At 46.4% G+C, this 14,333-nt stretch overlaps 1 protein-coding gene across 1 annotated transcript in view; it reads right to left on the reverse strand.

Moving 5' to 3' along the window:
- The window catches only part of LOC126992569 (hemicentin-1-like), a 203,252-nt gene that overhangs the window by 53,100 nt on the left and 135,819 nt on the right, over positions 1-14,333 (reverse strand). Inside the window, exon 10 of the mRNA XM_050851383.1 lies at positions 657-779. Coding sequence (XP_050707340.1) covers positions 657-779 — 123 coding nt within the window. The remainder of the gene's footprint in view (positions 1-656; positions 780-14,333) is intronic.

Below are 14,333 nucleotides of genomic sequence, written 5' to 3' on the forward strand. Positions count from 1 at the left end.
ACACACTGACAGTAATCTAGTTGGGGAAGGGGAGTCGTTAGTGCCTGACACGCCTGATGGGCAAGTCTCCCAAAAACTCACTCTACGAGGGGGGAACCTCATGGTGACTGGTTAGGGAGTGGCTTTCCCATCTCGCTGGTTGCAGGTTCGATCCCGGCGGCGGTAAAACCGTTTCCTGGTCTGGATTAATTCCTCGTGTGTTTCGTGACACGCTGTGGTTGTGTGGAGATATAGCGGAGTGGAATTCGGGCAATACAGTACGACAGATCAGAGTGAAAAAAAAACTAAAGCACTGCTTAATAGTGGTTATATGAACAGAAAAAAAGTGTGACCTACGGGAAGAAATTAAAGGAATAGCAGACTCTGTCCATAGCGCTGTGAGGTAGATAAAATACAAGGATGCAAGGACAGGCATTCTCCTGGTGGGTTTAGAGAAGTAAAGGAGAAACATTCACCTTATATTTCCCTTCTCCATCCCTTGCCAGCACGAGACTACAGGTGCTGCCACGCCGAGCAATATTGAAGGAGAGGGTAAACACACCCACACACACACACGCTTTTACCCACGCATCTCTCTCTCTCTCTCTCTCTCTCTCTCTCTCTCTCTCTCTCTCTCTCTCACACACACACACACACACACACACACACACACACACCTGCGGGCACCATGTGTAAGAGGCAGGGCTGGGTCATCTTGCCCACGTGGTTCTGGGCCCAGCACTGCAGCGTCCCGTAGTCCTGGTGAGTGTGGGCCACGAACTGCACGGCGCTGCCTCCATCTGGCGGGGAGGAAGGGAAAGGAATGAATGTATCAATCACAGCACCTGATAAACCATACATAATGGTGGTGCTTTTCATATCTTAAGTGTTTTACAGAGCTGCCTTTATCTGTTGCGAGGGTTAACAAGACTGTTGCTCAGGCTCGGCATCTTGAAAGCTGCTCATAATGACAGTATTTCCATATTCTACAAGGTGCACACATATGGGTGTCTCCGTTTGTCAGGGGGATCAAGTTACAGGTGTAAATAACAGTAGCAGACCCACAGGCTTTTATTAAATCACAATTATGATTTTCTTTTTATATTACATTGTTGCCTTCAGTCTACCTCCAACCTTTTCGTTCGTACGGCGTACGGAGACATGACGATCACAGGCACGACCATGTGCGACCTCCCGCGTTCAGCAGGTCGCGGAAGGTTGTTTATAGCAAAGTATAATCATACCAAGTACGTTCACCCGCAGGAGAGGCGTGGCAAAGAGGTGACGTCATGGTGCCTTGGTGGGTCCGAGGCATAGAGGTAGAATTGATGGAGTCGGCACGGCCCGCTAATCCCAATCATTGAGGTGAAGCCGCCCAACTGTCATTTTTAGGGCCACAAGATGAGGGATACCCGGGTGAGAACTCACGTTCACTAGCTTAGTTGGTAACTCAAGACTCCGTCTCATTCATTATGATGGTGGTGTTTTTGAGTACTGTACATTTATTGTTGCGGTAGATCTGTTTCATAAATACCTGACCTGACAATATCTGGCAGCCTGGCCGAGCCCATTAAAGGGCATCCTGACCTGACATCACCTGACACCTAGCAGGTGTCCACAACCTTGCGGCCCTAAAAATGACAGTTCGGTGGATTCACTTTTTAGGGCTGATGTCGACTCCACAAATTTTACCTCCATGGTCCGAGGACAGAAAACGGAGAAATTGATGGGTGACTTGTACTTTTTGGTCCACTGTACGAGTATACTACCTTTTCAGTCATTCTATTATTTCTATATTAACTCCAAGTATACCATTCTCATTTAACTATGAAAAACCATTCCACCTTTGTGTTTATAAGTGGATGTGCAGTCACCTACAGCACATTTATTAGGCATCCTGGTCCACGTCAACGCTGTGCACTCAACCCCGTCTCGTTGCAGACTGACTCGGTTGCACGCAACGGCCCCCCGCCTCTGTAGGCAGCGTGACGTCATGTGCGAGCCCGACGATATTTTCGCGGAAAGTGACCATACTTGTTATAATTAGATTTTGGTTTCTAGGTTGTAAAGTCAGTGTGAGCGGGCTTTGAATCGCAGTATTTTGGAGTCAAGGGTGGTCGTTATTAGATTGTAAAGTCAGTGTGACTGGGGTTTAAGTGGTGTCCCGCGGCGTTGTGCTCTCTCCTCGTTTATGGTGTAGATTCGTCGTGAGTATGAACAAAACGATATAAATATTCAAGCTGCTCTATCAACACGCCTAATGCTGGTGTAATAATAATAATAATAATAATAATAATAATAATAATAATAATAATAATAATGATAATAATAATAATAATATAATAACAGGTTTATTAATATATGGCAGCCGTTAGGCTGAAAATATACAAATTAAAAATACAATGAACTAATAGTAAATAGGCTACACTAGAGGGAGGGAGAGGGTGGGGGGTGGTTTAGGAGAGCTAAAAATAGAGACATAAGGGAGATGGAGGGTGGTGTGAGGGGGGCACTTAGAGGGTAGCGGCAAGGTGCTAATCTCCACCGCGGCCCTTTGGGTGTGACTGTCACTGCTGGTCATTGTTTATCATCCGCATTATCGCAGGCACTGCGCTACGTTTGTAACGGTCGGTTCGCGGCGCTCTGAAGGGGATTAGTATGTTGTGGTGTCTGGTGAAGCGGGTGGGGGTAGGCGCGTCGGGTGGCAGGAGGTGCTGGTAGCGAGGATGGTGAAGCAGGGAGATGCCGGATTTTTGAGGGCGTCCTGGTGCCTGTCAGAGAGCCTGGGGAGACTCAGAGTGGTCAGGGCATTGTCGTAGGTGTGATAGTCAGGGCCTAAAATGACCCTGAATGCCCTCTTTTGAACCCTCTCAAGCTGCTGTTGTTGGGTGAGGGTAAGGGACGATCACGCCGGGGAGGCATACATGAGTTTTGGCAGTATGAATGATGAGTAAATACTGCACAGCTCAGCAGCCGGTGCCCCCAGCGTCCTGAGTCAACGCAGCATGTACAGCTTGTAGGAGGCTGCTCTGACGGTGTTGGAGACGTGGAGCTTCCAGTTGAGTAAGTTATCCACAGTGATGCCGAGTAGTTTGGTGGACTGGACAACCTGGAGGTGGTGTGAGCCAATTGACAGCAGCGGAGGTGGCACATCTCTCGTGGACGTGCAAACGTGCATCACCATGGTCTTAGTGTGGTTGATAGTGGCACTGTTGTCAACCGTCCATGCCTGAAGGTTGTCGAGCGACGTTTGAAGAGGTGCATAGTCTGGATCCTTGTTGTTGACGGGGACGCCGAAGGTGCTGTCGTCAACATATTTCCAGCGATGCGGTGTGTCCATGAGAGAGTCGTTAATGAGCACCAAAAAGCAAAGCGGACCAATTTTAGTGCCTTGAGGGACGCCACACGTCAGCTCTAGAGGAGGGGAGACAGAGCCCTGGGAGCGAACTATTTTATGGCGTGCCCTGAGGAAATCAGTCAGCCACGATACAATATTAGGGTGAAGCCCCAGCTCAATAGCCTTAGTATTGACAACAGTGTGATCTACAAGGTCAAATGCTTTCCTGAAGTCGACAAAAGCAAGGGCAAGGGAGGTGTCTCGTTTGTCCAGGTGGCTGTGTATGAAATTAGAAAACTGACCAGGCAATGAGTGGTGGAGGAGTGCTTCATGTTGCCAAATTGTTGGATGTCTATGAGGCTACTAATATCATCATAAACCCAGTTAAAAAAAGATCTTCACAAATGAGGCTGGGAATGGGCGAGATGGCGATTGGCCTTAGGTCACTAAGGGTCTGTGGGCTGGAAATTTTGGGGGATGGGAGTGACAAAGGAAGTTTTCCAGTCGCTTGGGCAAGTGTTTTGTTCAAGTGAAGCATTTATTATGGAGAAAATGGGGGTGGCAAGTTCAGGGGCAAATTCCTTATAAATGTTGATTGGGAGGTCAGTGGGCGTGGTGGCTCTGTGCGTCCTTAATTTCTTTAATTTATTGAAAACATCAACCTCCTGGACGGAGGGGGGTGGGGAGGGGGATGGTAGGTATGTGGGGAGGGCGGTGAGATCAAGTTTTGGGAGGCTTTGACAGATACCCGCGAAATGGGTATTTATCTCCTCGGCCACTCGGTCAGGTGATAAATGTGAAGTGCAAGGGAAGTAGGGTGGGTGTTTGCCGAGTCCACAAAGAGACCTGACCTTGTGATACCACTGTCTGTTGTTGGCCTGTTTAAGATGGTGCATTTTTTCTGGATGATAGTTTGCTCTGGCAGTTATGATCTCCCTGATGACTCTGTTCCTGAGCTGTCTGCAGCGGGCAGAGTCTGTGTTGTGGGCCCTGTTTCTCTGCGAAATGAGCCTCTTGACGGTGGGGTTGATCCAGGGGGCGTCAAATGGATGGACTGGGAACGTCTTGACGGGGAAGAAGTTGTGGTAGGCGTGTGTGTGTGTGTGTGTAATTCACCTCTTGGTCTGCTGCGGGTCTTTCTCGAGACAGCCAGCCGTTACCCTACAGAAGGAGCTCAGAGCTCAGTGACCGATCTTTGGGTAGGACTGAGACCACTCATACACAACACACCGCGACAACGAGGTCAGAACTCCTCGCCTTAAGTCGCGTACCTACTCGCTGATAGGTGAACTGGGGGCTACACGTGAAATAAGATAAACCCAACTTTTCTTCACCCGGTCGGGGAATCGAACCCCGGTCCTTCTGGTTGTGAGGCAGACGCTCTAACCACTGAGGTACCGGGCCGTGTGTGTGTGTGTGTGTGTGTGTGTGTGTGTGTGTGTGTGTGTATTTCACCACGGACTGATCACGAGCTGGACTCGCAATCGTTAGCAAGTACCCACCCGATTAGAGCAAGGCTCATTAGTCGATCTCTCGATACTGTCAGGACCTAACCCCCCCCACCCCCCTTGCTCAAAGGGGGACAGTAACCACTGTGTGTGTGTGTGTGTGTGTGTGTGTGTGTGTGTGTGTGTGTGTGTGTGTGTGTGCGCGCGAGACAGACTGTGTGTGTGTGTGTGTGTGTGTGTGTGTGTGTGTGTGTGTGTGTCAAAGGAAACCATATCAATGACTTATGATAGCGATTAGAGCAAGGCTCATTAGTCGATCTCTCGATACTGTCAGGACCTAACCCCCCCCACCCCCCTTGCTCAAAGGGGGACAGTAACCACTCCTGCTTAGCGGAAAATAAAAGACTGCCTGAGCGGGGCTCAAATCTCCGAACCTGCCACGCCGCGAAGCCTGGCAGCACAGCTCTTTAACCGACTAAGCTATCGGAGTGATATGTGTGTGTGTGTGTGTGTGTGTGTGTGTGTGTGTGTGCGCTAGAAAGAATGTGTGTGTGTGTGTGTGTGTGTGTGTGTGTGTGTGTGTCAAAGGAAACCATATCAATGACTTATGATAGCGAACTCTGAAGTTACAACTAGATGCAAAGGGAGCGAAGAGGTTACCACCCTCTCCACCCCCGACCCCCACAATTCTCGCCGCCACCACTACCACCACCGCCACACCACCCCCACCACCACCACCCCACTCGAAACACCTTGAAACAAAATTCCGCTTAGAACACTAAAGTGTTTGCCTGAAAAAAAAATGTAATGTCTTCTCCTGCTGATTAGCAATATCTTCTTGCAAAATTTATGCAAATTCACCCGTTTAATATGTACGGGGCGTTTACTGGCGGACTGTTTGGTCACTGTTGGCCTGTTTGTTTACTGGTGGTGGTGGTGGTGGTAGCAGTGCAGGTGCAGGAGCAGGAATAGGAGCAGCGTTTTCCATCCATCCATTCTCAAATATACATAACGCGCATGACACAGACCCCATTACAACGGCGAAAAATAAAGCATAAATCAACTTTACCAGGAAAGGTGAAAGATGTTTGATACCGGCGCGCCTTACTTAGACTCCATGCAGGGTAGTAAACAGGCTCGTTACTTTGTGCGTGTGTGTGAGTTTTCCAGTGTGCGTGACGGCGTGAAAATTGGGAAAAGTATAGTTAGCAAATAGTGTAGTGAATGAATGGAATAGATTAAGCAGTTTGTAGCAACAACCAATCAATGAGAAGCTTCAAATGAATTAAGGTTAGATATATTGATGGGTGCGGAGCAAAGGTAATATATATGAGTTCTTAGGAGCTATCACGCGTAGACAAATTGTCTTCTTAATCTCCTTACACACTGGTTTGCGTGTATTGGGAGGATAGGAGAAAATTTTGAGTAAAGTTGGAAAGGAGGGATAACAGCATGTGGGGAAGGGAGGAAAAGGAGAGAAGGAAATAAGAAAAAGAGAGAAAGGAAATAGAGGGTGGGAAAAATGAGGGAAGGGAGGAACGGGAATCGGAGAGGGAGGGAAGGAGGAAGGTGGTAGAAAAGTAGAGAGAATAGGGAGTGAGGAAATGGGGGACGAGAGAAGGGAGAGAATGTGAAAAAAGAAGGAAAATAAGGAAATAATAAAAAAAAAAGTGAGGAGGATGAAGGGAGCAAGTGAGGAATGGAGAAAGGATTTTCAACGTAAGGGGAAAAATATGAGGTTGGCTGGAAGGTATGAGAGAGAGAGAGAGAGAGAGAGAGAGAGAGAGAGAGAGAGAGAGAGAGTGGTGGTGGGCGTGCAGAGGGAAATAAAATAAAGCGTCGATGGTTGTGAAGGGAAGGAAATATTGCCTTGAGGGAGAGATTAAATTCCAGCGTGGTGAATCTCTCTCAGGTGAAGAGCGAGGGAGAAGAGAGGACCTGAGACGTTTAAGAGGAAGGGGAGGCAGACGAAAGAGTGAAGAGGAGGAAAAGAGATGATGGATGTGCATGAGTAAATAACGGAAAAGAAAGAAAAGAATAAAAAGCGGAAGAGACGTCATGAATGAAGAGAAGAAAATAGGAGAGGGCAGGAGGAGGGAGTATAATGGGAGATGACGAAAGGAAAAAGGTTAACAGAAAAGAAGAGGAAAAAGTGGGGGAGAATGAGGCAAGTAAGAGACAGCAAGAAAAGAGAAAAAAATAGGATAAAATAGATTAGGAGATAAAAAATACCTAGTTTCTGCAGTTTGTTTCCGCACCCAAGGCTGCTTCTGTGTGTGTGTGTGTGTGTGTGTGTGTGTGTGAGAAGGAGGGAAAAAAATTACAAATGTTCGTAACAACCTTACCGGTGTGATTCTAATCATGCTTCGCCTGACGGGTATCTCTGAATAATATATTCAATAATCAATACTTGCCGTTCATAATAAACATATAAGGAAATATATTTTACATCATTACTTGTATCCACTTTCTTCACAGCGAGGGTCTTACATAACCTTCCTCGCGATACACCTCACCATTCACCTCCTCTCGGGCCTCTCCACCATCGTCGGCAGACAATATTGATTTTTTCAACTGGTTTCCTAAGCCTCTTCCGAAGGTCACTGATCGAAACACATCTACACGACACTGCATAATATATAATAGGGATAACGGGAAACTGGATAGTGGTTATGTCTGATAACAATATTATTTTCCCGGGAGAAGAGGCTAACTAGCATAAAAATGACTCTAGTCAACTTCATCACATTGCCTCTCAGTCCTTAGTTACTCAGGATCCAAAGAGTCACTCAGCCTGCACTGCGTTGCAACCACAGCAGAGCTTAACGAATGTTTCACGAGCGTCTTCCTCGAAGAGGCGCCGGAACACGTGGGTAATTTCCAGTGGTGGGCACGGTTCCGCTAATCCGCTAACCGCTAATTAGCAAAGATAACTTTTTCGTTAGCTGATTAGCGTTTTCGCTAACTTTGGAAACAGTTAGCGGACCAATTAGCTTCAGCTAACTGTAGTTCCTCCTCCGCTAACTTTAAGTCCAGGTTTGTTCTTGTCCGTTGTGGGCAGACAACAACAGTTGAGCCACATGGAGCAATAATTCCAGGGCTTCCACTCTTGGGTAAATTACGCCTTAAAGTAGGGTAATTGGATAATTATTAAGGAAAATTAAGCTACAACATATTGAAATTTCAGGTCACTAGGGGCCGTATTACAAGTCCTCCTCGCGCCTGGACAGCGACCACACGCCTGAGAGAAACCAATCACGGTGCCTCAAAAGCCGTCTCGAGTGCTGCTGCTCACATACACATACATACACACATATAAGGCCATACAAACATAAGAACGTAAAGAGTCTGCAAGAGGCCCGTTTACCTATACAAGGCAGCTCCTGTAAGCAAAACCCACCTCCAACCGCCGCCTGTTTGGCCGTGAAGCCTTGCAGCGCGGAGCTCTAACCAAGTCAGATACCGGAGCGGTGTGTGTTTGTGTGCGCGCGCGCGCGCTTTGATTTGAACTGTCGCTCTGCGTTCTATTTACAAAGAGCAAATCCAGATCAGGTTCAGATCCGGGCCAGTGATCTTGAGTTGATCAGTGTTCTAAATAGAAGACGTCTTAAAGACAGATCCGCTCTCTTTCTACACCACATTACATTCACACAACATACACACCTTTTCCCGAAATTTAAAATTCAAAATGGCACATAAACGAACTGCCTTGGAGTCCCCGCCTGAGGGGGGGGGGGTGCATAAATTCCTCCAGAGAGGACTCCCCTTCTGGCTGCCGACTTGAGAGGTGTCCTGGTAACTATTCAAACCTCCTCCTTACCAATTTCTGCAACACTCGCGGTCTTAGTTCTAATGTTCATTCTGTGGAACACCATCTCTCCTCCTCTAAACCTCACCTTCTCTTCCTCACCGAAACACAGGTTTCTGAGGCTACTGACATCAATCTCTACTCTGTTCCCTACCACTATCTCTATCCTAAATATCAATCCAAAGCCGGATGTTGCGCCTACGTGCGCAACGACATCACTTGCTCTCGTGCCCACAACCTTGATTCTTCAGAATTTTCCACCATCTGGCTACTCTATACATATGTACATATGTGCTGTATATATATCTCCTCTATCTACTAAAAAAAAAAAAAATTAATTGATTCTGATAAATTGAACTATAATTTTGACACTTCTTTCCCTTCATCTCCATCCCATCTCCATCCCAGAAATGTTCCACCACCAGCTTTGGCTCATCATCTTTCCTGACAGCCTGGTGAACAAGCCTACAACTTTGCTATCCTCAACGATCTAGAGCAGTTGGTCCAGCACCCTACACAAATTCCCGACCGTCTTGGAGACAAGCCCAACTTTCTAGACCTCTTCCTAACCTCAAACCCTTCTGCTTATTCTGTCAAACTGTTTTCTCCGTTGGGCTTCTCCGACCACAACCTTATTTCTGTATCCTGTTCTATCGCTCCTGTACACCCTCTGGTCCCACCGAAGAGGCGATGCTTCTGGCATTTTGCATCAGCTCGGCGGCACGACCTGAGGATGTACTTTTCCGATTTCCCGTGGAATGATTATTGCTTCCAGGATAGAGACCCCTCTGTGTGTGCTCAGCGCATCACAGAGGTGATTGTCTCTGGAATGGAGGCATACATTCCACGTACTTTCTCTACTCCTCACGCTAAAAAGCCTTGGTTTAATCACCCTTGTTCTCGTGCTGTCAATGATAGAGAGGCAGCTCACAAAAGGTACCAGAGCCTTCGAACTAATGCTAAATATGAACTTTACATTTCTGCCCGCAATCGTGCTAAATCTATTCTCCGACTAACCAAAAACTTTTTCATTAATAGAAAATGCCAAAACCTTGCTTTCTCTAACTCTTCCCGTGACTTAAGAACATAAGAACATAAGAACGCAGGAGTCTACAAGAGGCCGGTAGGCCTGTACGAGGCAGCTCCTTTGACCCTAAGCTTCCGTGTATCTAACCCCACCTAATATCGCTGTCCATGAATTTATCTAGTCTATTTTTGAATGTGACAATTGTATTGGCACTCACCACATGACTGCTAAGCTCATTCCACTCATCCACCACACTGTTAGTAAACCAATTTTTGCCTATGTCCCTGTTGAATCTGAATTTATCCAGTTTAAACCCATTACTTCGTGTCCTGCCCGGTTCTCTTACCAACAAAACCTTATGAATGTCTCCCTTATTAAAGCCCTTCATCCATTTATAAACCTCGATCATGTCTCCACGCACCCTTCGCCTTTCTAGAGAATGCAAGTTTAACTGTTTGAGTCTTCCCTCGTATGGCAAGTTTCTCAACCCCTGAATCATCTTAGTCATCCTCCTCTGCACCGATTCGAACATTTTGATATCCATTCTATAGTAAGGTGACCAGAACTGAACCGCATAGTCAAGATGAGGTCTAACTAATGCTAAATATAGTTTGAGGAAGACTTCGGGGCTTCTTTTGCTTACGCTCCTTGAAATAAATCCCTGTACCCTATTAGCTCGATTTCTAGCTTGAATGCATTGTGCCCTTGGACGGAGATCAGAGCTCACTAAGACCCCTAAATCCCTCTCGCACCCAGACCTGCTTATGAGAGTGTCATTTAAGCAATAGTTATGTGAGGGGTTGTTCCTACCTACACTCAGAATACTGCACTTCCCTACATTGAACTCCATCTGCCATTTATCCGCCCAGTCATACAATCTGTTGAGTTCACCTTGGAGAATACTAGCGTCCTGATCCGACTCAATTACTCTACCGATCTTGGTATCATCTGCAAATTTACTAACATCACTACTAATTCCTGTATCTAAGTCATTGATATAAATAATAAACAAAAGTGGACCTAATACCGAACCTTGTGGAACCCCACTCGTAACACATCCCCAGTCAGATCTTTTACCATTGATTTGCACTCTTTGCTTCCTATTGCTAAGCCACGCCTTGACCCAGTTCAAAACTTTACCCTCTACTCCGTGAGCCTGTAATTTAAGCAACAGTCGTTGGTGAGGAACTTTGTCAAATGCTTTACTAAAATCAAGATATATTACATCATAATTTTCATCTCTGTCAACCGCCTCAAATACTTTATTGTAGAAGGACAAGAGATTGGTGAGGCATGACCTACCCTTTGTGAACCCATGCTGCGAGTCGTGAATTAAGCTATTTTTCTCTAAATGCTCCCGAATGTTCCTGGCTATTATGGACTCCAGCATCTTGCCTATAACCGATGTTAAGCTAATTGGGCGATAGTTTGAAGCAACTGACCTGTCCCCCTCTTTAAAAATCGGCGTCACATTAGTTACTTTCCATAGGCTCGGCACATAGCCAGTATTTACCGACATCTTAAAGATGTCGGTTAGTGGGTCACTGAGTCTTCTGGCATCTAGCCAAAAATATCTCCTCCAATTTCACTTCTTCCTCTTACCCTCCTCTCCTTAACCCTTACAGCAACACCGACGTCTCATCTATCTCTAAGGCTGAACTCTTCGCTCAAACTTTCTGTAAGAACTCCACCCTGGACGATTCTGGGCATATTCCTCCTACTCATCCCCCCTCTAACTCTTTTATGCCTGTTATAAAGATTCTTCAAAATGATGTTTTCTATGCCCTCTCTGGCCTCAGTCCTCAGAAGGCTTATGGACCTGATGGAGTGCCTCTTATTGTCCTTAAAAACTGTGCCTCCGTGCTGTCACCCTGCCTGGTCAAACTCTTTCGCCTCTGCCTGTCAACATCAACCTTTCCTTCCTGCTGAAAGTATGCCTTCATACACCCTGTGCCTAAGAAGGGTGACCGTTCCAATCCCTCAAACTACCGTCCTATAGCTATACTTTCTTGTCTATCTAAAACTTTTGAATCAATCCTTAACCGGAAGATTCAAAAGCACCTTTCCACTTCTGACCTTCTATCTGATCGCCAGTATGGGTTCCGCAAGGGGCGTTCTACTGGTGATCTTGCCTTCCTAACTGACTCTTGGTCATCCTCTCTTAGCCGTTTCGGTGAAACCTTTGCTATTGCGCTGGACATATCAAAAGCTTTTGATAGGGTCTGGCACAAATCTTTGCTTTCCAAACTACCCTCCTACGGTTTCTATCCTTCTCTCTGTACCTTTATCTCCAGTTTCCTTTCTGACCGTTCTATTTCTGCTGTGGTAGACGGTCACTGTTCTTCCCCTAAACCTATTAACAGTGGTGTCCCACAGGGTTCTGTCCTATCTCCCACTCTCTTTCTGTTGTTCATTGATGATCTTTCCAAAACGAACTGTCCTATCCATTCTTACGCCGATGACTCCACTCTGCATTACTCAACTTCTTTTAATAGAAGACCCACCCTACAGGAATTTAACGATTCAAGGCTGGAGGGAACAGAACGCTTAGCCTTAGACCTTGCTATTATTTCCGATTGGGGCAAGAGGAACATGGTGCCCTTCAATGCCTCAAAAACACAGTTTCTCCACCTATCCACTCGACACAATCTTCCAAACAAATATCCCCTATTCTTTGACAACACTCAACTCTCACCTTCTTCAAAACTAACCATCCTCGGTCTATCCTTAACTCAAAATCTCAACTGGAAACTTCATATCTCATCTCTTACTAAGTCAGCTTCCTTGAGGCTGGGCGTTCTGTACCGTCTCCGCCAGTTCTTCTCCCCCGCAGAGTTGCTATCAATTTATAGGGGCCTTGTCCGCCCTCGTATGGACTACTCATCTCGTGTGTGTTTGTGTGTGTGTGTGGGGAGGTCCACTCACAGCTCTCCTTGACAGAGTGGAGTCAAAGGCACCCTACACGTGCTCCCGACCGTCTTGGAGACAGGCCCAACATACTAGACCACTTCCTTACCTCTAACCCCTCTGTTTACTTTGTTTAACTGTTCTCTCCGTCGGGCTCCTCCGACCACAACCTTATTTTTGTACCCTGTCCTATCGCTCCTGTACACCCTATGGACCCACCGAGGAGGCGATGCTTCTGTCATTTTGCTTCAGCTCGGTGGGACGACTTGAGGATGTACTTTTCCAATTTCCCGTGGTATGATTACTGCTACCAGGAGAGAGACCCCTCTGTGTTTGCCCAGCGCCTCACATAGGTGATTGTCTCTGGAATGGAGGCATACATTCCACGTTCTTTCTCTACTCCTCATGCCAAAAAGCATTGGTTTAATCATGCTTGTTCTCGTGCTATTAAAGATAGAGAGGCAGCTCACAAAAGGTACCAGAGCCTTCGCGCTCCAGCTAACCATGATCTTTATATTTCTGCCCGGAACTGTGCCAAATTTATTCTTCAACTTACTTAAAGCTCTTTCATAAATAGAAAATGTCAAAACCTTTCTTCCCGTGACTTCTGGCACCTAGCCAAACATATATCCTCCAATTTCACTTCTTCCTCTTACTCTCCTCTCCTTAACCCTGACAGCAGCACCGCCGTCTCATCTATCTCTAAGGCTGAACTCTTCGCTCAAACTTTCTGTAAGAACTCCACCCTGGACGATTCTGGGCATATTCGTCCTATTCATCCCCCCTCTGACTCCTTTATGCCTGTTATTAAGATTCGTAGGAGTGATGTTTTCTATGCCCTCTCTGGCCTCAACTCTCAGAAGGCTTATGGACCTGATGGAGTGCCTCCTATTGTCCTTAAAAACTGTGGTTCCTTGCTGACACCCTGCCTGGTCAAACTCTTTCGTCTTTGCCTATCAACATCTACCTTTCCTTCCTGCTGGAAGTACGCCTTCGTACAGCCTGTGCCTAAGAAGGGTGACCGTTCCAATCCCTCAAACTACCGCCCTATAGCTTTACTTTCCTGTCTATCTAAAGCTTTTGAATCCATCCTTAACCGGAAGATTCAAAAGCACCTTTCCACCTCTAACCTTCTATCTGATCGTCAGTATGAGCTCCACAAGGGGCGTTCTACTGGCGATCTTCTTGCTCTCTTAACTGACTCTTCGTAATCCTCTCTTAGCCGTTTTGGGGAAACTTTCTGTTGCGCTAGACATATCGAAAGCCTTCTGTAGAGTCTTGCTTTCTAAACTGTCCGTTTTTCGTATTCCATCCCACTCTCTGTTCCTATATCTCCAGTTTCCTTTCCGGCCGTTCTATTTTTGCGGTGGTAGACGGTCACTGTTCTTCCCCTAAACCTATTAACAGTGGTGTTCCACAGGGCTCTGTCCTATCACCCACTCTCTTCCTGTTAAACATCAATGATCTTCTTTCCATAAGAAACCGTCCTGTCCACTCATACGCCGACGATTCCATTCTGCATTATTCAACTTCTTTCAATAGAAGACCATCCCAATAGGAAGTAAATTACTTCAGACTGGACGCTGCAGAACGCTTAACCTCAGACCTTGCTATCATTTCCGATTGGGGTAGAAGGAACCTTGTGTCCTTCAACGCCTCAAAAACTCAATTTCTCCACCTATTAACTCGACACAAGCCTCCAAACACCTATCCCCTATTCTTCGACAATACTCAGCTGTCACCTTCTTCAACACTAAATATCCTCGGTCTATCCTTAACTCAATCTCTTAACTGGAAACTTCACATCTCCTCTCACTAAATCAGCTT

Source organism: Eriocheir sinensis, chromosome 7 (assembly GCF_024679095.1).
Source record: "Eriocheir sinensis breed Jianghai 21 chromosome 7, ASM2467909v1, whole genome shotgun sequence".
Classification (NCBI taxonomy): Eukaryota; Metazoa; Arthropoda; class Malacostraca; order Decapoda; family Varunidae; genus Eriocheir; species Eriocheir sinensis.